The sequence below is a fragment of the Heptranchias perlo genome, chromosome 2 (assembly GCF_035084215.1).
Source record: "Heptranchias perlo isolate sHepPer1 chromosome 2, sHepPer1.hap1, whole genome shotgun sequence".
Classification (NCBI taxonomy): domain Eukaryota; kingdom Metazoa; phylum Chordata; class Chondrichthyes; order Hexanchiformes; family Hexanchidae; genus Heptranchias; species Heptranchias perlo.
The window spans coordinates 118090504-118118395 of record NC_090326.1 but is presented as its reverse complement, the minus strand read 5'-3'; the positions used below and the strand labels follow the sequence as shown (position 1 = coordinate 118118395).

The window sequence follows — 27892 nt, the reverse complement described above, 5'->3', positions numbered from 1 at the left end:
TCAAAGGTAGTGATCTCAGGATTACTACCGGTGCCACGTGCTAGTGAGTATAAGAACAGGAGAACAGACCGGATGAATGCGTGGCTGGAGGGATAGTGTAGGAGGGAGGGATTTAGATTCCTGGGACATTGGGACCGGTTCTGGGGAAGGTGGGACCTGCACAAGCGTGACGGGTTACACCTGAGCAGGACCAGGACCAGGACCAGGACCAATGTCCTCGTGGGAATGTTTGCTAGTGCTGTTGGGGAAGGTTTAAACTAGTGGCAGAGGGATGGGAACCTGAGAGGGGAGTCAGAAGGGAGTAAAGTTGAGAGCAGCAAGAGAGGGGAAGACCCAGGGGAAATCTACAATACAAATAGTACAAACAGTTGTCCAAGAACAAGTGATAGGGGAAAGCGTAGAGCAGCAGAAAGAAAGTGCACTTTAGACACTACAGATGAAGTGAAAACTAGAAGGTGTAAGGCGATTAACCCAGCATCAAAGCTGAAGGTCAGGCTCGGGTGTGTGGCCCAATTAAGAGTTCTATATACAAATGCACAGAGTGTAAGGAATAAATTAAATGAACTACAGATTCAAATTCAAATTGGGGGGTATGACATGATAGCTATCACTGAGACATGGCTGCAGGATGGCCAGGATTGGGTACTAAATATACCGGGTTATAAGGTCTACAGGAGAGATAGTGAAAATGGAAGAGGGGGAGGAGTAGCCTTAATGATTAGAGATGAACTCACTTCAATGATAAAGGAGGATATAACGAGAGGTAAGCAGCCAACAGAGACCTTATGGGTTGAATTGAGAAATAGGAAAGGATCTAAGACGATAGTGGGAATTGTGTATCGGACCCCTGGCAGCAGCTCTGAAGTGCTAGATTGTATAAATGCGGAGATTAGACATGCGTGTAAGAAAGGCATAGTGGTCTTAATGGGGTACTTTAACCTTCACATAGATTGGGAAAAGCAGACTAGCAACTGTCAGAAACGTAGTGAATTTCTTGAGTGTGTTCGGGATAGTTTTCTACAGCAGTATGTCCTGGAGGCAACAAGGGGGCAAGCCATACTAGATTTAGTAATGAGTAATGAACCAGATTTAGTTAACGGCTTAACTGTATGCGAAGATCTATCCGATAGCGATCATAACATGATCAAGTTCAACATAGTGTTTGAAAGGGAAAATAGTGAGTCAGTTGCTAAGATTCTAGACTTGGGTAAGGCAGACTTCAATGGGATGAGACAGAGACTGTCCACAGTAAACTGGGCAAATCTGTTAATGGATAAAACGACTGATGATCAGTGGGAAATGTTTAAAGAAACATTTAACATGATACAGAATCGGTTTATACCCGAGGGGCAAGAACTCTACTTGCCAAAAAAAAAGCCACGGACAACTAAAGAGGTAAGGGACAGTATAAGACATAAGAAAAGGGCATACAAAAAGGCAAAAAATGGCACAGATCCTGGCAAATGGGAAAGATACAAAGATCAACAAAGGGTCACAAAACAGATAGTAAGAGCTACGAAAAGAGAGTATGAAAAGAAAATTGCAAGGGATATCAAAACCAATACGAAGAACTTTTATAGTTACATTAGGAAAAAGAGGGTGGTCAGGAGCAGTGTTGGCCCCTTAAAAACTGAAAGGGGGATATTGTCATTGACAATGGGGAAATGGCGGACATGTTGAACGATTACTTTGCGTCAGTATTTATAGTAGAAAAAGAGGATAGCATGCCGGAAATCCCAAGAAAACTAATATTGAATCGGGGACAGGGACTTGATAAAATTAATATAAGTAAAGCAACAGTAATGAAGAAAATAATAGTACTAAAGAGTGACAAATCCCCAGGACCAGATGGTTTCCATCCCAGGGTTTTTAAAGGAAGTAGGTGAGCACATTGCAGATGCCCCAACTATAATCTTTCAAAGTTCTGCTAATGTAACACCCTTATTTAAAAAGGGTAGTAGGCAGAGAAGGCTGGAAATTATAGACCAGTTAGCCCAACATCTGTGGTGGGTAAAATTTTGGAGTCTATTATTAAGGAGACAGTAGCGGAACATTTGGATAAACATAATTTAATAGGACAAAGTCAGCATGGCTTTATGAAGGGGAAGTCATATCTGACAAATTTGCTTGAGTTCTTTGAGGACATAACGTACAGGGTGGATAAAGGGGAACCAGTGGACGTAGTGTATTTGGACTTCCAGAAGGCATTCGACAAGGTGCCACATAAAAGATTATTGCTCAAGATAAAGAATCACTGGATTGGGGGTAATATTCTGGCATGGGTGGAGGATTGGTTATCTAACAGGAAGCAGAGAGTTGGGATAAATGGTTCATTCTCGGACTGGCAACCAGTAGCCAGTGGTGTTCCGCAGGGGTCGGTGCTGGGTCCCCAACTCTTTACAATCTATATTAACGATTTGGAGGAGGGGACCGAGTGTAACATATCAAAGTTTGAAGATGATACAAAGATGGGAGGGAAAGTAGAGAGTGAGGAGGACATAAAAAACCTACAAGGGGATATAGACAGGCTGGGTGAGTGGGCGGAGATTTGGCAGATGCAATACAATATTGGAAAATGTGAGGTTATGCACTTTGGCAGGAAAAATCAGAGAGCAAGTTATTATCTTAATGGCGAGAAACTGGAAAGTGCTGCAGTACAAAGGGATCTGGGGGTCCTAGTGCAAGAAAATCAAAAAGTTAGTTTGCAGGTGCAGCAGGTGATCAAGAAGGCCAACGGAATGTTGGCTTTTATTGCTAGAGGGATAGAATATAAAAACAGGGAGGTATTGCTGCAGTTATACAAGGTATTGGTGAGACCGCACCTGGAATACTGCATACAGTTTTGGTGTCCATACTTAAGAAAAGACATACTTGCTCTCGAGGCAGTACAAAGAAGGTTCACTCTGTTAATCCCGGGGATGAGGGGGTGGACATATGAGGAGAGGTTGAGTAGATTGGGACTCTACTCTTTGGAGTTCAGAAGAATGAGAGGCGATCTTATTGAAACATATAAGATTGTGAAGGGGCTTGATCGGGTGGATGCGGTAAGGATGTTCCCAAGGATGGGTGAAACTAGAACTAGGGGGCATAATCTTAGAATAAGGGGCTGCTCTTTCAAAACTGAGATGAGGAGAAACTTCTTCACTCAGAGGGTAGTAGGTCTGTGGAATTTGCTGCCCCAGGAAGCTGTGGAAGCTACATCATTAAATAAATTTAAAACAGAAATAGACAGTTTCCTAGAAGTAAAGGGAATTAGGGGTTACGGGGAGCGGGCAGGAAATTGGACATGAATTTAGATTTGAGGTTAGGATCAGATCAGCCATGATCTTATTAAATGGCGGAGCAGGCTCGAGGGGCCAATTGGCCTACTCCTGCTCCTATTTCTTATGTTCTCTAGATTCAGGAACTGTCCCTCTGGATTGGAAAATTGCACACGTCACTCCGCTTTTTAAGAAAGGAGAGAGGGAAACCAGGGAATTATAGACCAATTAGTCTAACATCTGTTGTGGGGAAAATGCTGGAGTCTATAATTAAGGATAGGGTGACTGAACACCTTGAGAATTTTCAGTTAATCAGAGAGAGCCAGCATGGATTTGTGAAAGGTAGGTAGTGCCTGACAAACCTGATTGAATTTTTTGAAGAGGTGACTAAAGTAGTGGACAGGGGAATGTCAATAGATGTTATTTATATGGACTTCCAGAAGGCATTTGATAAGGTCCCACATAAGAGACTGTTAGCTAAGATAGAAGCCCATGGAATCGAGGGAAAAGTACGGACTTGATTAGGAAGTTGGCTGAGCGAAAGGCGACTGAGAGTAGGGATAATGGGTAGGTACTCACATTGGCAGGATGTGACTAGTGGAGTCCCGCAGGGATCTGTCTTGGGGCCTCAATTATTCACAATATTTATTAACAACTTAGATGAAGGCATAGAAAGTCTCATATCTAAGTTTGCCGCATTGTAAATGAAAACATAAAATTACAAAGCGATATTGATAGATTAGGTGAATGGGCAAAACTGTGGCAAATGGAATTCAATGTAGACAAATGTGAGGTCATCCACTTTGGATCAAGAAAGGATAGAACAGGGTACTTTCTAAATGGTAAAAAGTTAAAAACAGTGGATGTCCAAAGGGACCTAGGGGTTCAGGTACATAGATCATTGAAGTGTCATGAACAGGTGCAGAAAATAATCAATAAGGCTAATAAATGCTGGCCATTATATCCAGAGGACTGGAGTACAAGGGGGCAGAAGTTATGCTGCAGCTATACAAAACCCTGGTTAGACCGCACCAGGAGTACTGTGAGCAGTTCTGGGCACTGCACCTTCGGAAGGACATATTGGCTTTGGAGGGAGTGCAGTGTAGGTTTACTAGAATGATACCCGGACTTCAAGGGTTAAGTTACGAGGAGAGATTACACAAATTGGAGTTATATTCTCTGGAGTTTCGAAGGTTAAGGGGCGATCTGATCGAAGTTTATAAGATATTAAGGGAAACGGATAGGGTGGATAGAGAGAAACTATTTCCGCTGGTTGGGGATTCTCGGAGTAAGGGGCAGTCTACAAATTAGAGCCAGACCTTTCAGGAGCGAGATTAGAAAACATTTCTACACACAAAGGGTGGTAGAAGTTTTGAACTCTCTTCCGCAAATGGCAATTGATACTAGCTCAATTGCTAAATTTAAATCTGAGATAGATAGTTTTTTGGCAATCAAAGATATTAAGGGATATGGGCTAAAGGTGGGTATATGGAGTTAGATCACAGATCAGCCATGATCTTATCAAATGGCGGAGCAGGCACGAGGGGCTGAATGGCCTACTCCTGTTCCTATGTTCCATGGCCTTAAAGCTGTGGACCTCTTCATCTTCCCTTCATCACATGATCTAAAGCCCAATTTGATGGTGTTCAGCAAGGGTTGCCAACCCTCCAGGATTGCCCTGGAGTCTCCAAGAATTGAAGATTAATCTCCAGGACACTGCTGTGAGCAATCCAGGAGAAATATAATAGAGGCATTAAAAAAAGTGTTTTTTTTTTCATTTTCTTTGAACACTTTCATTTTACACATAGAAATATTGGAAATCGGGGGAAAAGGCTGTTTGACTATGTAGGGCCGTTGGAGGTGGGAAGTCTTATGATGAAACCTGCATGAATATGTCCAACCAGTTGGCAACCCTATGTCCAGTACGTGAATGTCTTTGAATCATAGAATGATACAGCACAGGAGGCCGCCATTCAGCTCTTTGGAAGAGCTATCCAATTAGTCCCACTCCCCTGTTCTTTCCCCATACACCTTCAAATTTTTCCACTCCAAGTATTTATCCAGTTCCTTTTTGAAGCTATTATCGAATCTGCTTCCACCACCCTGTCAGGCAGTGCATTTCCGATCATAACAACTTACTGTGTAGATTTTCCCCCCCTCATAGCGCCTCTTTTTTTTGCCAATTACTGCAAATCTGTGTACTTTGGTTATCCCAACCCTTCTGCCACCGGAAACAGTTTCTCCATATTTACTCTATCAAAACCCTTCATGACTTTGAACACCGCAATCAAATCATCCCTTAACCTTCTCTGTTCTAAAGAAGAACAACCCCAGATTCTCCAGCCTCTCCACATACTTTTAAAAAGTACTTGGATGTGCACTTGAAGTGCTGTAACCTACAGGGCTATGGACCAAATGCTGGAAAGTGGGATTAAGCTGGATAGCAGGATGGACAGGATGGGCCGAATGGCCTCCTTCTGTGCCATAACTTTCTATAGTTCTATAACTAAAGTCTTTCTTCCTTGGACCATTCTAGTAAATCTCCTCTGCACCCGCTCTAAGGCCTTGACATCCTTCCTAAAGTGTGGTGCTCAGAATTGGACACAATACTCCAGCTGGGGCTGAACCAGTGTTTTATAAAGGTTTAGCATAACTTCCTCGCTTTTTGTATTCTATGCCTCTATCTATAAAGCCGAGGATCTCGTAAGTCTATTTAACAGCCTTCTCAGCTTGTCCTGCCACCTTCAAAGACTTGTGTACGTATATTCCCAGGTCTCTCTGTTCCTGCATCCCCTTTAAAATTGTACCATTTAGTTTATATTGCCTCTTCTCATTCTTCCTACCAAAATGAATCACTTCACACTTCTCTGCATTAAATTTCACCTGCCATGTGTCTGCCAATTTCACCAGTCTGTCTAGGTCCTCCTGAAGTCTGTTACTATCCTCCTCACCGTTTATTAAATTCACAGTTTTGTGTCATCTGTGTAAGATTCTCAAAATTCACAGATCCCCCAAAACTCGGAGAAAAACCCTAAAGAAAAGGACTCTGGACTCTTTTCTAACCATTTCAGGGTGATGAAATGTATTGGGCCTAACAGTGGGTGACTCAAGGTCAAAAACCAAGATTTGGTATTTTTAAAAATAAGGCATGTTTGGGCTTGTAAAGGAAAAGGCTGCAACAGGAGTTGGGATCAACCTCTGTAATAGACGGTTTGAATATTGGAGTTAATCAAACTGTCTGGGGAACTGTGACACCTCACTCCGCCCCTATCAAACATTTACATTCAGATAATAGACCCACGGAAGAGCAGCCCCACCCAAATTACAGGACCCATCCAAAACATGCATAAAACAAATCCAATCACCCCACTCCATAGAAATCTCAGGCCCAGTCAGGAAACTCGAAGCCTGAGCACAACGACCACAATCAAGCAAGCGCTCAACAACTCATGGAACCATCCCGAAACCACTTTACACATTCACAAACAAGTTACTCTTAACGAGCCCGCCAAAATCTTACAATTAACAGGGTCAGATTTGGCGCGCAGATAAGGAGCCTTCAAGCCCGTTTTCTCAAGAAGGCAGTTCAGCCAGGAGTTCGACAGCTCGGAAGACGACAGTTCAACAAGGCGAGGGGGCAACAGAAAGAAGTTCAACAGAGAAGGTCAGCAGCTCTAGAAGCAGACCGACACACAAGAAGAAATTAGAGCAACAGCCTCAGTGACCATCAAACACCTTGCGGCAACTAGGGCCTTACGAAACAACCAACCATATATTACCAACCGGGTAATATTGGGCCACCGCGACCAAAGAAAACCAACTCGGGAGAAAACCGAAGGTCTGCAAAGTTTCCACTCTACAATCTATTCCTGACTTACCCTTGGGTAAGTTTTCTACTCAAAAGACTCTAAATCCTATCCCTTTACGAAGAAAAGTGGATACTCACCCGATAAATTCAATACGCACCCTACCGCATCAGCGGACTCGCGAAGACTGACCAGCGACGCAGTTGAAGTACTCTACCGCGTCCGGGGTACGGCAGACACCAACCAACACATACAGCGAACCCCGAAATCGCGAACCAGCTCAACTGTCAAGGATTCGTTTGGTGAGTATTATCCCTGGTCCTTTAGAGCCCAACTTAGCTAGTAAAGTGGGATTGGGAGAATGAGGTATCTTTCTACTGTAATTTCCCTCATGTGTATCGAAGTGTTCCCCATTTTATTAGAGTGTTAAGATTGTTGTGTTGTATTTTCTCTCTTGAAAAAAGATCAAAGTTTCTTGCACCAAAACCAGTTGTCTGCTGCACTTTTGTCACAACCCCCAAATAAGTCCACGGTCTAGAACCAAGGGAGTGGGAGCGAGTCGAACCGCTCAGAAGTCAGAGGTGAAGCTGACACACACTACCACCCCCTACATCTGCAACTTTGAAATTATGCCCTGTATTCCCAAGTTCAGGTCATTAATATATCAAAAACAGCAGTGGTCCCAACCTTGGGGACACCACTGCACACATCCTTCCAGTCTTAAAAGCAACCATTCATACTACTCTATGCTTTCTGTCTCTTAGGCAATTTCATATCCACACAGCAACTGCCCCTTTAATCCCACAGGCTTCAATTTTGCTAACAAGTTTATAATGTGGTACTTTATCAAATGCCTTTTGAAAGTCCATATACACATTTTTGAAAGTCCATATACACATCAATCACTCTACCCTCACCGTTACTTCATCTAAGAACTCAATCAAGTTAGTCAAACACAATTTGCCTTTAACAAATCCGTGTTAGTTTTCATTTATTGACCCATATTTTTCCAAGTACCAATTAATTTTGTCCCAGGTTAATATCTCAAAGTTGCCCCACCATCAAAATTAGGCTGACTGGCCTATAGTTGCCAAATTTATCCCTCTCCCCTTTTTTTGAACAGGGGTATATTAACCTTTGCAATCCTCCAGCACCACCTCCCTATCGAAGGAGGATTGGAAGATTGTAACCAGAGTCATACATGTTTCTCCATTTTAAAAAAAAAATAGTTTCACCTGTTAATTCACTTAAGTCCCTGAAGCCAATTATTTAAAACGATTGCTCTTTCCTTCTAGCGAAAGAAATCCAATAATAGCTCGCCCATCCACGTGGGACAACCCATCCCAACCCAGACACCAGCTTGATGCCCAATAGTGAAAGCTGCCCCGGGCAACTCACCAGTTGCACGGTTTTCAGCGGCCCTCTGCCAGTGATCAAGTACTTGAGGTTGCAGAAGTTGCCGGTGTCCTCGATGGGTTCGGTCGTTTTCTGGTAGACCTCCTCCGAGCTCATGGCTCCGTTGCCTTGTCCCTCTGAATGCGGCATTCTCTCTCGGACCATTGAACAGGCAGCGCCCCGGCTATAACGTGAGCCTCTCCCTCTCTCTCTCTCTCCCTCTGCGGGGGGGGGGGAAAAAAAAACCCCCAACCCAACCCCGCGTCAGAAAAAAACACGCAAATTCGGAATTTTTACTTTTAAAATTCGAAACCGAAACTAAAATTTTAACAAAAAAAAAACCTTTACGGCCGATCACACCCTCAAAAATACCCCGTCAGTAAACGTCCATCCGCAAGTTGTCCAAACGCCTTTCCTTCCGCCCTTTCTTCTTAACTCCGAAAAATCCGCCGGTCGATCCTCGCGTTTCTTCGTCTGAAGAAAAGACAAATCTGCAAACAGAGAGAGAGAGAGAGAGAGATGGTGGTTTGTTTTTTTATTCTGTTGAGACGAGGCGGTGGATCCGGATACGAGCCCGGCCCGGCCCGCCCGCCGGCCCGCCGTGTAATCGGATCCCGCTCACTAACACTCTCGGCTCGGGCTCACGCTCCGCCATCGGATCGGCGCGGCCCCGATGAGCTGCTGAATTACCCGACTGATCGATCCCGGCGCTGCTCATCACCCCCCCCCCCCCCCCCTCACCACCACCACCACCACCCCCCCCCTCAGTCCGCCTACCGGGTGGCCCGCAGCCCTGGCCGGCTCTGTGGCGATGCCCGTTGTTTCCCCCCCCCCCCCCCCACCTCTCTCTCTCCCCTGTAGTTAGATTTAATGTGATTCTCTCTCTCTCTCTCAGCCGCTTCACTTCCTTATTTCAGTTTCGAGAAGGGTTCTGAGGCCCGGCCTCCACTGGGAATTTGCACTCCCTGCTGGTTCGTGTCTCATCACTTGACCTTTGCAAGTTATTCCCTGGGGCTAGATAGGTGACACTTGTGGTTGCAGAGGAAATTCTGGGGTAAATTCTAACATACTGGTGGGAACTTGGGAGGGGGGGGGGGGGGGTGGTTTGGTGGTGGTGAATGTGGCCGAAAATTTTTTGCAATCGATCGTTGTCTCAAGCGATCGCGACTCAATTGAAGACCCTTAAGGTGACTTGCGGGTTTCGCATCTCCAAGCTGTGCAGCGCGCACACTGCGTGCCTGAATGATGTGCTGGGGACTGGAGTATTTAAAGGGACATTGCAATCATGGGTTTTGAGGGAGAAAGGAGGAATTTGAAGACATGGAGCAACAAAGATGAAGCCGGCACCTGGTTTACTGACTCCTCGCTTGAGTTGCTACTGGCAGGTGTGAGGAGCAGGTGGGACATACCCGGGTGATAGGAGGAAGTGCCCTGCCTCTGCCACAGTGAAGGCCAGGCTCAAGGTGGCAAAGGAACTGAGCAGCAGGAGCATTGTTGCAAGGACATGGATGCAATGCAGGAAGCGCTTTAATGACCTAACCAGGTCAGGAAAGATGAGTCCAATTACTAATTCACCTACATCCTGTGGTGTACATTGCCCCCCCTTCCCCCACACTGTCTTGCCAAGTCTACTCCATCACATCACTCCTCACACCCACTTAAGTCTTTTTATCAACTTACCTTCACTTTCTGTGCACTTCCTCACCTCCCCATTTGTGCATCTTCCACTTATCCCAATCCTGATGCAATGTGATGAATCTGTCTGATAGTCACCCTCTGATGCACTTGCTTCATTGTCAGCCTCACCCAAAGCAATGCATCCATCGGGTGACCTCGTTACATTCACTCACTCACATGTCTGTTCTTTCTCCCCTTGTAGGAGAAGAGAGCGCAAAATGCATGGAAGAGGTGTCGGACTGGAGGGGGGGGTCTCCACAAACAGTGGCCCTGACAGAGGCAGAGGAGGAGGACTTGGAGCTGAGCCGAACGCTCCAATGCCTAGTTGTCGGAGATGCCGAGACTGGCACCCTGCAAACGTCTGGTGACAGAACTTTAACATCCCTCACCCACAACATGAATTGATGTTATCAATGATTGACCTGTTGCTCACCTCGGTATGCTCATCACAAAATAACTTCTGCAATGATTCTTAATATTGCTTTATGTTCTCTTCCAGGGCCTTCAAGAGGCATGCGACATGATGAGGGCGATTCCTCAGAGGAGCTCCATGCCTCTTAGGGCGTACTGTCACATCATATCCAGCCATGCACCAGCGCAGATACTCACACTTTGGTGGGTCCTGTTGGGCATATAGTTGGATTGTCACCTGGTGATTCACCACTCACACATGAGCACAAACCGACACTGGTGGCAGGGGCAGCTGTGGAGAGTCTGCGTTGGGGGGGGGTGGGGGGGCGCACTCCTCTCCAAGCTCTGTTCAGCTGGACGCAGATGCTGAACCCCGGGGGCTATCCTTGAGAATGAGAATGATAGAGGTACAGCTGCATCTTTGCGAGGTGCCTGAAGATGTGCCACGCACACTCTCCACGATAGCGGAGAGGATGTAGGAGTCCACCTCCAGCATTGGTGGAATTGCGGCACAGGTAAGAGTGGGAATGTCTGCAATGGAGAGAATGACAGTCTCCATTGAGCTTGAAGCATAGCTCACAAATGAGTCCGTTCAGTCCATGACAACGGCCATGCGGACTCATGATGCCAACCTTTCTGTTGCAGAAACTTTAGCAGTGGCCTTACAACGCGTCACAGACGTGCTCCAAGCTGTTGTCTAGCAGAGTGATAGGAGTGATGTGGCCGTGGCCCTGGAGAGGGATGATAGCAAAAGGGGACATGGAAGTGGGGACTCCACTCAAAGCACACCCATGTCTCACCCGTTGCCCCCCCCCCCAACCAGTACCCGCAATGCTGCCTCCTCTCCCGATGGCCGAGTCTGCCCCTGCACAGGTGCAGGTGGAGCAGTCTTTGGCGGGGCCCTCATGGGTTCCAAAACCCAGAGGGCATAGGCTGACAGCATCTTAGCAGTCAGGGCAGGGATCTGAGCAACCTGCCCACTACCTCTGCTGAAGGCACAAGGGTGCACCACGTAGAAGCAGTAGGAAGAGGAAGGCTAAGATTTTGTAATTACCAAGGGTATGCATAAGGATGTACGACGAAATGTCATGTTTTTCATTTATATTTGTTTTTTCTTACATGCATATTAAATGTTATAATTGTCACCACCACTGGTACAACTTGTCCAGTCTCTGGCTGGCTTCCTACGGTTGCAGAGTGCAATTGATTGCACACATGTAGCAATCCGAGGAAATGCACATGAGCCAGGGCTGTTCATCAACCGAAAGGGATATCACTCCATCAATGTGCAGCTGGTTTGCGACCACCGGAATAGGTTTCTGCAGATGTGTGCCAAATTCCCGGGCAGCTGCCATGATTCCTTCATTTTGTCCATTTTTATGAAAGCGCCTTTGCATGTGCTTCATCATGAACGCCAAGACTTGATGCCACCCATTGGGCGCGTTTACAATGGGTGTATGTGTGGTTTAAGGTTTGTTTTGTGCAAGTCGGGGGGGTGCTGGCGCTGGTGGTGGTTGTTCCAGGTGGTCTGAGTAGTTCACTATCTTCAGTTTGCTGATCTCCTTATGAGAATCTATTAGATATGAGTGACTGCCTGGCATCACAAGCAGCCATGTGCCAATGGGTTGTCCATCTTCAGCCCGCTTCTCCTCCTCCTCTTCAATGTTGCCAGCAGATGTGCAGGTTTCATGAGCGCATTCGAGCTCCTACACCGGTAACCCTCTCTGCTGAGTGATGTTGTGCAGGACGCAACACACGACTATTATTCTGCACACCCTCGCCGGTGAGCACTGAAGGGTTTCCCCCAGATTGACTCAGGCGCCCGAAGCACATTTTGAGCTTTTCATTGACAGACCTGGTGGTGATGTGACTGTCGTTGTACCGTTGCTGTGCCTCGTTGGTGAGGTTTCTCATAGGTGTCATGAACCACATCTGCAGGGGGTATTCCTTGTCTCCAAGGAGCCAGCCCTTAAGTCTGTCTTGTGCATGGAAGAGAGCCAGGATGTTGGATTTGCATAAAGTGAAGGAATCATGGCAGCTGCCAGGGAATTTGGCACACACCTGCAGAAGCCTATTCCGGTGGTCGCAAACCAGCTGCGCATTGATGGAGTGATATCCCTTTCGGTTGATGAACATTCCTGGTTCATGTGCATGCCTCGGAATGCTACATGTGTGCAATCAATTGCACCCTGCACCCCTGAGAAGCCAACCAGAGACTGGAAGCCACTGCCCTCTCAGTCTGGCTGATGTTGTCGATGAGGAAGTTGATGTAGTCTGATGTCCTGGCAAACAAGCCATTCATGACCTGTCGTATACACTTAAGTGCAGATGACTGACAGATTCTGAAGATGTCACCGGTGGCGCCCTGGAAGGATCTGGAGGTGAAAAAATTGAGGGCAGTGGTGACTTTGACTGCGACGGGCAATGCGTGGCCACCAGGCCCAGCCGGGAGCAGCTCTGCATGAAGGAGCGTGCAGATGTCTGCGACCACCTGGCAACTCAATCTGAGCCTGCATAGACACTGCTCCCCAGAGAGGTCCAGGAAGCTCAGCCGCTGCCTGTACACTCTGTCACACGGGTAGTGCCTCCTGCTACCTCGGCCCCTCCGCTGGTCCCCTTTCCGCTTTTATCTGCAGGTCCTTGTGGCGCACCTCTGTCTTGTGGAGCTACAACTCCCAGAACCTGCTATGGATGGTGATGTGCCTCCTCCTCAGATGTACAGTTGAATAAATCCATTGTGCCTCCCATCCTGATGATGTCAATTTGAAGGGGTCCAAAATAAGAACATAGCAACATAAGAAATAGGAGCAGGAGCGGCCACACGGCTCCTCGAGCCTGCTCCGCCCTTCAATCAGATCATGGCTGATCTTCAACCTCAACTCCATTTCCCTGCCTGATCCCCATATCCCTTGATTCCCCCAGAGTCCAAAAATCTATCACTCTCAGTCTTGAATATACTCAATGACTCAGCATCCACAGCCCTCTGGGGTAGAGAATTCCAAAGATTCACAACCCTCTGAGTGAAGAAATTCCTCCTCATCTCAGTCTTAAATGGCTGACCCCTTATCCTGTGACTATGCCCTTGTTCTAGACTCTCTAGCCAGGGGAAACAACCTCTCAGCATCTACTCTGTCAAGCCCCCTCAGAATCTTAAATGTTTCAATGAGATCACCTCCCATTGTTCTAAACGCCAAAGAGTATAGGCCCATTCTACTAAACCTCTCAGGACAATCCTCTCATCCCACGAATTAATCTAGTGAACCTCCGTTGCACCGCCTCTAAGGCAAGTATATCCTTCCGTAGATAAAGAGACCTGTGCGCAGTACTCCAGGTTAGGTCTCACCAAAGCCCTGCACAATTGTAGTAAGACTTCCTTACTCTTGTACTCCAAGCCCCTTGCAATAAAGGCCAACATGCCATTTGCTTTCCTAATTGCTTGCTGTACCTGCATGCTAACTTTTTGTGTTTCTTGTACGAGGACACCCAAGTCTCTCTGAACACCAACATTTAATAGTTTCTCATCATTTAAAAAATAATCTGTTTTTCTATTCTTCCTACCAAAGTGAATAACCTCACATTTCCCCACATTATATTCCATCTGCCACCTTCTCGATCACTCACTTGACCTGTCTATATCTCTTTGCAGACTCTTTGCGTCCTCCTCACAGCTTACTTTCCCACCTAGCTTTGTATCATCAGCAAACTTGGATACATTACACTCGGTCTCTTCATCTAAATCATTAATATATATGTAGGTAAATATGTAGATAAATGTGTGTGAACACAAAAATTCTGAGTGTAAACCAAGAAATCTCAGTCTAAACACAAAGAACTCAGCCAAAGGTTTGTTGGAGAGAACTGATTGCCCTGCTGCACAAACTCACCTTTAATTCAGATGTGTCAGTCACTGGTTTGAAGGTCCAACTGAGGGCTGGCTGCAACTCACCTTTGTTTCCATGGCGTGTTTCAGAGGCCACGGGAGACATGTTCAGGGGAAGTTAAAATGGTTTGTTTAGGTCAGGACACAAAAAGTTAACAGCTTTTCGTACTTTAAATACCTCAATTGGCCCTTTAAATATCGAAAGCTAGATGGACTTCCGAGTTTCAGAAGCACGCACGCACTCAAACACATCTGGGTCAAACCTGTAAATAGGCCCGTTGGAGCCGGGATGCCGTCCCGCTCTAAAAACGGAGGATTTTTACTACCACCCGCCCCCAGCCCACCCTGGGGGTTCTTGGGGGTTAAAATTTACCCCTTTTTGTCAGGCAAATGGAAAGGATTTGTGTGGATTTCTCAGTAGTTTAGCAAGTTGGAGACTTTTGAGGGAGCAGCTATGCTGGCACTTTGTGTTGATATGAAGGTGGTATAATTACTCTGGAGTTAGATTAATGATCTGACTCTGTACCGTTAGAAGTAAAACCGGGGAGGGAGGGAGGGGGTGTTTAACCCTACCCGGCCAGCGGAAATGTGGAAGGTGGGCAGTTAAAATACCCCAGGTTACTTACCTGCTGGAAAACCGCCTGCATCCCGCCGTGTCCAGTATTAACAAGCTATTGTGAATAGGTTGCAAAGGCACCCATCTGAGGCCGGCAGGGTCCTTCTTTAAATGTGCTAAAATAACGTCAATCAGACCCCGACGGCATTTTAAATCCGCTGTGGGCGGGGAAGCTGCTGTGGCTTTTCCGCAAAGCTGAGGCCGATTAGAAGAGGACCGGGAGGTGAAGAGGCCCTAAAGGGTAAGTTTTTTTACTTTCCTTTGTGGGGTGAGGAGGAGCAGGGGTGTTCCTCTGGGCCCCACGAGGAAAGTTTAGGCCTCCTCTACACCAGATTGCACCCCACCCCACTCCCATTCCCTCCCACAACCCCTTTCCATCTGCAAACGGCAATTGATACTAGCTCAATTGCTAAATTTAAATGTGAGATAGATAGCTTTTTGGCAACCAAAGGTATTAAGGGATATGGGCCAAAGGCAGGTATATGGAGTTAGATCACAGATCAGCCATGATCTTATCAAATGGCGGAGCAGGCAGGGGCTGAATGGCCTACTCCTGTTCCTATGTTCCATACACCTACCTGCATACCAGAGAGTGGCCATAGGCTGACCATTCTGGGTGGGAACTGGACCAGTGGCATGGTAACGAGACCCGGTGATTAAAATTGAGGTGACCTCATGCTGCTGTGGCAGGAATCAAACTGGCTCCCGTGGTTTCCTGCCAGAAAATTGCTGGGTCACATTGCCATCAATTAGTTCAGATTCAGATCCAAAGCTGCCAGCTCCTGAGGATCAATTTTAACTCTCAGCTCTGTGTTCAGTGGCGTATCAGTGATTTTAGAAGCGGATATACTGTATATAACACACAAGATTTATTTTTCTAAGAGGCCTGGGGCATGCAACCCAGAACACTAAAATTTTTTATTTAATGCATTTACCAGCATTTTGGAGTGCGCTTTATATATCCATAAATACTTTATGATTTGTGTACTTCTTCACCATGTGTAAAAACACACCATACTCAGAGTTTACCCAGTGAATAGCTGAGCCATAAAGAATAGGAAGACCAGCCAACCCATTAGCTGCAGCCAACCCACCACCACCAGCAAAGAGCCACCAGAAGTCAACCAGTCATGAATGATGACCATAGAGCACAAAATGTCAGCCGGTCAGCTACCAGCAGCCAGATGACAGCCACCGCCAGCAAAGAGCCACCAGAAGTCAGCTTGCATTAACTGCAGCCAGCCACTATAATGCACCCAGCGACAACCAGTAGCCAGTCACTACATGTCACCCATCCATAACATGTAATTTGCCACTTAAAACCACCTTCAGCCTCCAGTCCATAGCCTGCTGCCAGTTCTCAGTTAGCCAACAGCAGCCAGTCATCAGAAGCCAGTCACCAGCAGCTAACTGCTAATCTGTAGCCGCTAGTGACTTTGGAGCCAGCTGTCAAGAGCAGAGCTGCCAGAAGCTGGAGTGGGGAAGTGGGAGCTGCCCAAACTCGGAATGGAAATGCAGTGGAGCTGATACAGCCAGCTTTTCTAAATGTCTGAGTTAAGTGTCACAGAAGCAGAGGAATCAGAGCAGCATTTCCATATTAACTCAGAATCTGTACCAGCACCCCTGCCTCCACCATTCTCAATTCTGGCAGCAAATGTTACATAGAATTACATTTGGCCCAACAGCTCCATGCTGGTGTTTATGCTCCACACAATCCTCCTCCCTCCCTACTTCATCTAACCCTGTCAGCATATCCTTCCATTCCTTTCTCCCTCATGTACTTATTTAGCTTCCCCTTAAATACATCTATGCTAGTCGCCTCTGGCGTAACTGACATTGAGGAAATTCAGGACCTTGGCCACAGTTCACATTTGCTATGAGTTCTGTTAATTAGAATGCTATCAGATAGTGACACATATTATTTTATGGCAGTTTATGAAGTTGTGAGAGACAATGTTATAGATATCTAGTAGGTCACGAAAACCTAATTGGGTATAACATAAGTGCAACTCCGTAACCACCTTTATTATCTGATCTTACAATATTTTTTTTCCAGGGTTTACAGGTGTAGTGTGGGTGTGAGTTTGCGGTCTCATGTATGAGAATCCTGCCAAATGTGGAAAAGTTGGTCATATACCTGCCAAAGGTGGAATTAAATGGCAGTGGTATGAGAAATGACAGTATAAGTCATAACTATGTGTGTCACAAAGACAGGATGATGAACAGTTTATCTGAGGCTAGAGTGGTACACATTGAGAAGAGGTTAGAAAGTTTCCTGAAGGCGGCGGAAAGAGAGCCATTTGTGGTACATAAGAAATAGGAGCAGGAGTAGGCCACATGGCTCCTCGAGCCTGCTCTGCCATTCAATCAGATCACGGCTGATCTTTGACCTCAACTTCACTGGTACTACATATAGTGGTCAGTGACATAGGGAAAAGCCATACCAGGCCTTTGAAAGATGTATATGTAAGGATCACCTCAAAACTCAGTAAAAGGCGTTGCAAGGTAATGTTCTCTGGTATATTTCCTGTTGTGAAGACTTACACAAGCACCAGATAATAGGCTCTTCAACTTCTTCCAGACAAAGTTCCGAACACAGTTATGTATACAGAACAGCGTTTTTTTCATAATAACTTGTAACAATGATACATGTCAGAAGCAGCAAAGAAACTTTGCCTTTTGCCTCTCTCATTCTCTTTCTCCACAAAACCTTCTGGACTTTGCCTTAAATACCAAATTGCCCCTTCCCCTTCCTCATGGGTGGGAAGAACCACAACTGCACCATGGTTGTTACATTCCCCCATCCCCACTCAGTCTTTGATATTAGCATATAGCACATCAAATAGCCACGTAATAATTCTGCCAAACAAATGAACATGTTTATCACAGAATCATAGAAAGGTAATTGCACGGAAGGAGGCCATTCGGCCTATCGAGTTTGTGCCGGCTCTATCTAAGAGCAATCCAGCTAGTCCCACTCCCCTACCCCATCCCCGTAGCCCTGCAAATTTTTTCCTTTCAAGTACTTATCCAGTTCCCTTTTGAAGGCCATGATTAAATCTGCCTCCACCAAAAACCTGGATGTACACCTGAAGAGCTGTGACCTGCAGGGCTATGGACCAAATGCGGGAAAGTGGGATTAGGCTGGGTGGCTCGTTTCTCAGCCGGCGTGGACGTGATGGGCCAAATGGCCTCCTTCTGTGCCGTAAATTTTCTATGATTCTATGATTCACCACCCTGTCGGGCAGTGCATTCCAGATCCTAACCACTCGCTGTGTAAAAAAGTTTTAACTCATGTCGCCTTTGGTTCTTTTGCCAGTCACCTTAAATCTATGTCCTCTGGTCCTTGACCCTTCCGCCAATGGGAACAGTTTCTCTCTATCTACTCTGTCTAGACCCTTCATGATTTTGAAAACTTCTATCAAAATCAAATTAGGATCAAAACATTGAAGAAACATATGTACATAAAATACTACAGTTATAACCATTTCCCTGGTGACTGCTTGGCAGTTACTGTGTGACCTTCAGCCTTCTTTGAACGTAATGTATTTCTCCACCTCCTAGCTTTCCTTTCCTAAGTCACTTTAGTGGTTAACCAAGGTCACAACTGGTTCAGTAACTAAGCCACAGGGATAAAGAGTACACTTTTTTTTCTCAAGAACAGGAAGTTTTGAGGAGAAGATTTCACAATCACTGGAGTTCCACTCAGGCTACAAGGCTTTATCAATCTCCTGTGATCCAAAGTCAATGAAAGTCTTCTCAGACAATCTGTATTCTGTGGCATTCCCCTCAGTGTCGACACTGTATCATCCCATTCTGCTTCTTCAGATTCATCTAATGGAGAATTCGTCTGACTGCTTGCTACCCACTGGCAGTATCTCTGTTAACCAAACATTAGAAGGTGTCACAGTGGGTGATGAGAATGATCTTGATAAGGACAAAATTGAGAATTGTTTCCCATCCGGAGTAACCTTAATATTTTTAAATACCTCATTTCTACTCCACCATAAACCTTTTCACATGTCTTGTACTGAAGCATGTCATGCACGGAAGGCATCAGCTACTGTGCCTTCCGGTAACCTAGCAGTCTATGATTAGTGGTCAATAATTGTCCAAGTACCCTGTTTGGACCCTTGTAAATAGGGACTAGTTCAGCTGTGTTACTTTACATTGCCATTAATCTATGATGGTTCCTTATTTTCACCAAGTAGCCAACATTAAAGCAAATTGAGTATCTTGTTGTAATGTGTCTTTTGAGTGGCATTTACTACAGTCAAGTAACTGTGATAAATATCTTTCAACAATGTTTTCAGGTTGGCCTTGTAGGAGCCAACATACACTCCACTGGATGATCTAAGATTCGTGACCAGATCAAAAGGGGCTGCCAAATCCCCTGCAAGGAGGATAGATGCTGATTTATCACCTGTGCTGTTGTGCGGTGCAGTTCTAATAGCAAAAGCCAGTGATGCTACATATTTGTTCCAATTGCTGTGGTTCTGGCCGGTATTGGCTCTTGTGGTTGTCTTGATGGTTCGGTTCATTCTCTCAGTTTGGGTTGAATGAGGATGATAAGGTGACTTCATTTTTATCAGAGTCTGGCTTGCAAATGCCACCACCAGGTCTTCCCCCATGTGTTGTCAAGATTGCTCCCAAGCCCAAATCTAATGCATTAGTGGGTATTTCAAACTATAGAACATACTAAAAAGGCTTACTACAGATGTTGAATGCAGGTTTTTTCAATACTCAAAAGGCCTTTTGATACTCCATAGATGCACAAACAGGGTATCCCGTGAATTCAATGTAATTAATGGTTCTCAATAATTGAATATTTTCTAACAAGTTTTCTATAGTGTCCTGCTATTCTCAGAAATTGTCTGGCATTTGACACCATCTTTTCTTAAAAATTCATTCTCGGGATGTGGGCATTGCTGGCAAGGCCGGCATTATTGCCCATCCCTAGTTGTCCTAGAGAAGGTGGTGGTGGGCCTCCTTCTTGTACCGCTGAAATCCATGTGGTGAAGGTTCTCCCACAGTGCTGTTAGGTAGGGAGATCCAGGATTTTGACCAGCGATAATGAAGGAACGGCGATATATTTCCAAGTCAGGATGGTGTGTAACTTGGAGGTGATGATGTCCCCATGTGCCCGCTGCCCTTGTCCTTCTAGGTGGCGGAGGTTGCGGGTTTGGGAAAGTCAAAGAAGTTTTGGTGAGTTGCTGCAGTGCATCCTGTGGATAGTACACACTACAGCCACGGTGCGCTGGTGATGGAGGGAGTCGATGTTTAAAGTGGGTGGGTGGGCTGCCGATCAAATGGGCTGCTTTGTCCTGAATGGTGTTCAGCTTCTTGAGTGTTGTTGCAGCTTCACCCATCCAGGCAAGTCACACTCCTGACTTCTGCTTTATAGGTGGTGGAGAGGCGGAAGGTGAGCCACTCACTGCAGAATACCCAGCCTCTGACCTGCTCTAGTAGCCACGGCATTTATGTGGTTGGTCCAGTTGAGTTTCTGGTCATGGGGTTGGGGGTAACATATTAGCATGGATAGAGGATTGGTTAACGGACAAGAAACAGAGAGTAGGGATAAACGGGTCATTTTCAGGCTGGCAGGCTGTAACTAGTGGATGCCACAAGGATCGGTGCTTGGGCTTCAGCTATTTACAATCTATATTAATGACTTAAATGAAGGGACCAAGTGTAATGTATCCAAATTTGCTGACGTTACAAAGCTAGGTGGGAAAGTAAGCTGTGAGGAGGACGCAAAGAGTCTGCAAAGGAATATAGACAGGTTAAGTGAGTGGGCAAGGAGGTGGCAGATGGAGTATGATGTGGGGAAATGTGAGGTTATTCACTTTGGTAGGAAGAATAGAAAAACAGAATATTTTTTAAATGGTGAGAAACTATTAAATGTTGGTGTTCAGAGAGACTTGGGTGTCCTCGTACAAGAAACACAAAAAGTTGGCATGCAGGTACAGCAAGCAATTAGGAAAGCATGTTGGCCTATATTAGGAGGTTGGAGTACAAGAGTAAGGAAGTTTTACTACAATTGTACAGGGCCTTGGTGAGGCCTCACCTGGAGTACTGCGTACAGTTTTGGTCTCCTTATCTAAGGAAGGATATACTTGCCTTAGAGGCAGTGCAACGAAGGTTCACTAGATTAATTCCTGGGATGAGAGGGTTGTCCTATGAGGAGAGGTTGAGTAGAATGGGCCTACACTCTCTGGCGATTAGAAGAATGAGAGGTGATCTCATTGAAACATATAAGAATATGAGGGGGCTTGACAGGGTAGATGCTGAGAGGTTGTTTACCACGGCTGGAGAGTCTAGATCTAGGGGTCATAGTCTCAAAATAAGGGGTCGGCCATTTAAGACTGAGATGAGGAGGAATTTCTTCACTCAGGGGGTTGTGAATCTTTGAATTCTCTACTCCAGAGGGCTGTGGATGCTGAGTGGTTGAATATGTTGAAGGCTGAGATAGATAGATTTTTGGACTGTAGGGGAATCAAGGGATATGGGAATTGGGCAGGAAAGTGGAGTTGAGGTCAAAGATCAGCCATGATCTGATTGAATGGCGGAGCAGGCTCGAGGGGCCGTGTGTCCTACTCCTGCTCCTATTTCTTATGTTTCTTATATTGGGAAGACTAAAGCCATTGTCTTCGGTCCCCCCCACAGACTCCGTGCCCTAGCCTCCGACTCCATCCCTCTCCCTGGCCACTGTCTGAGGCTGAACCAGACCATTAGCAACTTTGGCGTCCAATTTGACCCTGAGATAAGCTCCCGACCACATATCCGCTCCATCACCAAGACCGCCTACTTCCACATAGAATCATAGAATGGTTACAGCACAGGAGGCCATTTGGCCCATTGAGCCCATGCTAGCTCTTTGTAAGAGCAATCCAGTTAGTCCCATTCCCCTGGTCTTATCCGTAGCCCTGCAAATTTTTTCCCTCTGTAACATTGCCCGCCTCTGCACCTGCCTCAGCTCATCTGCTGCTGAAACCCTCATCCATGCCTTTGTTACCTTTAGATTTGACTATTCTAATGCTCTCCTGGCCACCCTGCCATCTTCCACTGTCCATAAACTTGAGCTCATCCAAAACTCTGCTGCCCGTATCCTAACTCGCACCAAGTCCCGTTCACCCATCACCCCTGTGCTCGCTGACCTACATTGGCTCCTGGTCTGGCAACGCCTCAATTTTAAAATTCTCATCCTTGTTTTCATATCCCTGCTTGGCCTCACCCCTCCCTATCTCTGTAACCTCCTCCAGCCCAACAACCCTCCGAGATCTCTGCACTCCTCAAATTCTTGATTCTTGCGCCTCTTTGATTTTAATCGCTCCACCGTTGGCAGCCATACCTTCAGCTGCCTAGGCCCTAAGGTCTGGAACTCTCTCCCTTCCCTCACATCAGTTGGAAAAATTTGATATGATGTCAGACTGCTGAATTCACTTCTAATTATACTGCAGCTTTTGTAGTGATGTACAGTACTGCAAAAACCTCATAGATTGATCAAAAAATAGTGTATAACTGAGCCATAAAATTATTAAGAAGCTTCATGCTAAGTTTTTCCTCCCTAATACACCAATGCTTAGGCTAATTGTAGCATCCCAACTGCCCCCCCCCCCCCCACTGAGATCAGAGGGTTCAATTTCCACAGGAGTTCTCCCAATCAATCACCATAACTATTTATGCCATTTCTCCCGGATTTCCACAGATTTTCCACCGAAGTTACGGCAGATGATCGAGAGAACTCCTGAAATTCAATCCTCATCTATCAGCGCAGACTAAGGTTTGAATTGGGACTTACTTGAACTGTATGAGAATTATTTTTAACTTTGCTCCAATTACTCATTTTAAATAATGCTTTCCTTTAAGGATAGAGTCAACTCTTATTACTTTGTATTATTATTAAAGCAGGCAGTTTTATGAGATCAATTTATGTCTCAGTAAGGACATTCAAACTTGTAGTGGGGGATCAAATGAATATTAGAACTATGCTGAACCAAAATTGTCATCTGTCTTCTATTAAGACAGGATGGATGAAGGATGGTTCTGGTTTTTACAATACTTGATTGGAATAAACTGCTTTCTATAATAAAATCATGCTGTAATGTTTCTTTTCTTTAAAAAATGCTATCCAAACATCTCAAAGGGATACATTGTGCATAATATTAACTTTTGTTTGAAAATAGGTATTAAATTATTAATTGGTTTTCCATTTTACGATACTGAACTGTATAATGTAAACGCCTTCCCTCATTGCTGAGCCCTGCTGTAAGCATGCTATTATTGGGTTTGTCAGGTTTGTTTTTCCACCGCTTAGAAATATTAATTGGTCTTCAGTGACATTGTTCATGGTTAGTCTGATCTGGAGCATGGTCATGATGTTCAGTGCAGTCCAAGCCAGGAAGGGAGTGGAGAGGCTCGGGTGTGGAGTACAAAATTAAAAAATTAAAACCGCTGTACCTGAGAAATAAAGGCCTTTTATGATTTTCCTTTATGTAACAATCAACTTTAAAATATACTTTAAAAGCAGATAACTCATCAGCGCATTAAAATGCTATGGGGGTTACTCAGTGCAGTTGCACATCCAGTTTCGAACAATCTCCATTAGAGTTATTACCGAGAATGCTCAAAAAGACCCCCCACTCCAAACAACACCATGTTAGGAGTCATTGGTGATAATCTGTTTATTTTAAATGGGCTAAGACCTCTGATAAAATAGTGGACAAAGGAATGCACGATGAACACACAAAGTACTTGTCTGCTAATAATTCCAAAAACAATTTCTAGGCTTTGGCTCAAAATGAATCACTGATAATACAATAGGGTAGTATAAAAATAGTTCTTCATTATAGTAACTGCCACAGAGCATTTGCTTGTCACATATGCAGTGTCCAAAACACAAAAATCCTAATTGGCACAAGTCTTTCAGAAACTGGCCAAAAACACTTGCCTCACAAACTCTTTCCAAATCAGTGGCCATGTGCATCCCTCCTTTACTCCAAATGCCAGCAACTCCCCTTACAACTGAGTCGCTTTATACCTCCTTGACATCTGCAGTGTTAGATGTGGTCATCATTGTCATCCTCCTCTATCCCCTTTTCTCTGTTGTCCAGCTCCGTGTCTGCCCTCACAGTTCCAGTCCTATCTTTTACAATGAAGGCTACAGAACATTTTGGAGGGGGAGGGCGAACAGCCAGCTGTCGTGGTGCACATAGGCACCAACGATATAGGTAAAAAAGGGGATGAGGTCCTAAAAGCAGAATATAGGGAGTTAGGAGGTAAATTAAAAAATAGGACCTCAAAGGTAGTAATCTCAGGAATGCTGCTAGTGCCACGTGCTAGTCAGAGTAGAAATAGGAGGATATTTCAAATGAATACGTGGCTAGAGGAATGGTGCAAGGGGGAGGGATTCAAATTCCTGGGACACTGGAAACGGTTCTGGGGGAGGTGGGACCAGTACAAACTGGACGGTCTGCACCTGGGCAGGGCCGGGACCGCTGTCCTAGGAGGAGTGTTTGCTAGTGCTGTTGGGGAGGGTTTAAACTAAAGTGGCAGGGGGTTGGGAACCTGAGCAGGGAGAGAGAGGAAAGCGTAACAGGAAGGGACAGAAGGTATGGAGTAATAGGTAAAGTGTTAAAAAAGGAAAAAGCAGGAACTAAGCGTCACAAAACAGATTTGAAAGTTCTTTATCTGAATGCACGTAGCATTCGTAATAAAATGGACGAGTTAACGGCACAAATAACTACGTATGGGTATGATCTTGTGGCCATTACAGAAACATGGCTGCATGGTGACAACGACTGGGAATTAAATATGCCAGGGTATTTAACAATCAGGAAGGACAGGCAGGAAGGAAGGGGAGGTGGGGTGGCTATGTTAATAAAGGAAGGAATCACTGTAATACAGAGAAATGATATTGGGACAAAGCATCAAGATAATGAAACAGTTTGGGTGGAGATAAGGAATAATAAGGGAAAAAAAACATTAGTGGGCGTAGTATATAGGCCTCCTAATAGTTGCAACTCTGCTGGAAGAAGTATTAATCAGGAGATAGTCGGGGCATGTAATAAGGGAACAGCCATAATTATGGGGGATTTTAATTATCATATTAACTGGACAAATCAAATTGGGCAGAGCAGCCTTGAGGACGAGTTCATTGAGTGCATCAGGGATGGATTTCTTGAGCAGTATGTAACTGATCCTACAAGGGGGCAGGCAACCTTGGACCTGGTCCTGTGTAATGAGTCAGGATTAATTAATAATGTCCTAGTTAAGGATCCCCTTGGAACGAGCGACCACAACATGGTTGAATTCCATATCCAATTAGAGGGTGAGAAGGTTGATTCTCAAACAAGCGTACTGAGCTTGAATAAAGGAGACTATGATGGTATGAGAGCGGAATTGATTAAAGTGGACTGGGAAAATAGATTAAAGGGTAAGACGGTACATGAGCAGTGGTGTTCATTTAGGGAGTTATTTTACAACTTTCAAAATAAATATATTCCACTGAGGAAAAAAGGGTGTAAAAGGAATGACAGCCACCCGTGGCTAAGTAAAGAAATCAAGGATAGTATCCGACTAAAAACAAGGACATATAAGGTAGCCAAACTTAGTGGGAGGATAGAAGATTGGGAATTCTTCAAAAGACAGCAAAAAGTAACTAAAGGATTGATTAAGAAAGGGAAGTTAGATTATGAAAAGAAATTAGCAAAAAATATAAAAACAGATAGCAAGAGTTTCTATAGTTATATAAAAAGAAAAAGGGTGGCTAAGGCAAACATAGGTCCCTTAGAGGATGAGACCGGGAAATTAATGGTGGGAAACATGGAGATGGCAAAAATGCTGAACAAATATTTTGTTTCAGTCTTTACAGTAGAGGACACTAAGAATATCCCAACACTGGACAAACAGGGGACTCTCGGGGGGGAGGAGCTAAATACGATTAAAATCACTCAGGAGATGGTACTCAGTAAAATAATGGGACTCAAGGCGGATAAATCCCCTGGACCTGATGGCTTCCATCCTAGGGTCTTGAGGGAAGTGGCAGTAGGGATTGTGGATGCTTTGGTGATAGTTTTCCAAAATTCCCTGGACTCAGGAGAGGTCCCGGCAGATTGGAAAACTGCTAATGTAACACCGTTATTTAAAAAGGGTAGTAGGCAGAAGGCTGGAAATTATAGGCCAGTTAGCTTAACATCTGTGGTGGGTAAAATTTTGGAGTCTATTATTAAGGAGACAGTAACGGAACATTTAGATAAGCATAATTTAATAGGACAAAGTCAGCATGGCTTCATGAAGGGGAAGTCATGTCTGACAAATTTGCTTGAGTTCTTCGAGGATATAACGTATAGGGTGGATAAAGGGGAACCAGTGGACGTAGTGTATTTAGACTTCCAGAAGGCATTCGACAAGGTGCCACATAAAAGATTATTACTTAAGATAAAAAATCACGGGATTGGGGGTAATATTCTGGCATGGGTGGAGGATTGGTTATCGAACAGGAAGCAGAGAGTTGGGATAAATGGTTCATTTTCGGACTGGCAACCAGTAACCAGTGGTGTTCCACAGGGGTCGGTGCTGGGTCCCCAACTCTTTACAATCTATATTAACGATTTGGAGGAGGGGACCGAGTGCAACATATCAAAATTTGCAGATGATACAAAGATGGGAGGGAAAGTAGAGAGTGAGGAGGACATAAAAAACCTGCAAGGGGATATAGACAGGCTGGGTGAGTGGGCGGAGATTTGGCAGATGCAATATAATATTGGAAAATGTGAGGTTATGCACTTTGGCAGGAAAAATCAGAGAGCAAGTTATTTTCTTAATGGCGAGAGACTGGAAAGTACTGCAGTACAAAGGGATCTGGGGGTCCTAGTGCAAGAAAATCAAAAAGTTGGTATGCAGGTGCAGCAGGTGATCAAGAAAGCCAACGGAATGTTGGCTTTTATTGCTAGGGGGATAGAATATAAAAACAAGGAGGTATTGCTGCAGTTATATAAGGTATTGGTGAGACCGCACCTGGAATACTGCATACAGTTTTGGTCTCCATACTTAAGAAAAGACATACTTGCTCTCGAGGCAGTACAAAGAAGGTTCACTCGGTTAATCCCGGGGATGAGGGGGCGGACATATGAGGAGAGGTTGAGTAGATTGGGACTCTACTCATTGGAGTTCAGAAGAATGAGAGGCGATCTTATTGAAACATATAAGATTGTGAAGGGTCTTGATCGGGTGGATGCGGTAAGGATGTTCCCAAAGATGGGTGAAACTAGAACTAGGGGGCATAATCTTAGAATAAGGGGCTGCTCTTTCAAAACTGAGATGAGGAGAAACTTCTTCACTCAGAGGGTGGTAGGTCTGTGGAATTTGCTGCCCCAGGAAGCTGTGGAAGCTACATCATTAGATAAATTTAAAACAGAAATAGACAGTTTCCTAGAAGTAAAGGGAATTAGGGGTTATGGGGAGCAGGCAGGAAATTGGACATGAAGCTGAGTTCGGATCGGTCAATGCCCTGTGGGTGGCGGAGAGGGCCCAGGGGCTATGTGGCCGGGTCCTGCTCCGACTTCTTGTGTTCTTTAGATTTGTGGTTGGGATCAGATCAGCCATGATCTTATTGAATGGCGGAGCAGGCTCGAGGGGCCGATTGGCCTACTCCTGCTCCAATTTCTTATGTTCTTATGTTCTGCAATGGCTTCTCTTACTGACCTTCTCCAGCCACCTCTGGAGTCCTCCAAGAATTTACCCTTGGTCCTCTCCTCTCCTTTGCCTAGTTGCTGCATCCTGCTTACCTATGTACGCTGTTGACGCACAGATCTACCATTCCACCTTTTCCCCTTGATCCCATGAC

The 27892-nt window shown here is 45.2% G+C and overlaps 1 protein-coding gene and 1 long non-coding RNA gene across 3 annotated transcripts in view; one reads left to right on the top strand and one right to left on the bottom strand.

Annotated features, from left to right (window-relative positions):
- Positions 1-9320, bottom strand: part of cmtm6 (CKLF-like MARVEL transmembrane domain containing 6) — a 75114-nt gene extending 65794 nt beyond the window's left edge. Inside the window, exons 1-2 of the mRNA XM_068006342.1 lie at positions 9239-9320; positions 8465-8952 (exon numbers count right to left, since the gene is read on the bottom strand). Of these exons, the coding sequence (XP_067862443.1) occupies positions 8465-8626 (162 nt within the window). The 5' untranslated portion in view covers positions 8627-8952; positions 9239-9320. The remainder of the gene's footprint in view (positions 1-8464; positions 8953-9238) is intronic.
- Positions 8428-23112, top strand: LOC137342425 (uncharacterized). 2 transcript variants are annotated; one of them, XR_010967259.1, is made up of 3 exons: positions 8428-8652; positions 10341-10575; positions 22754-23112. It is a non-coding gene; the product is annotated as an uncharacterized lncRNA (long non-coding RNA). The 2 variants fall into 2 exon arrangements; XR_010967260.1 differs by lacking the exon at positions 8428-8652 and adding an exon at positions 9562-10004.
- The last annotated feature ends 4780 nt before the right edge of the window (positions 23113-27892 follow it).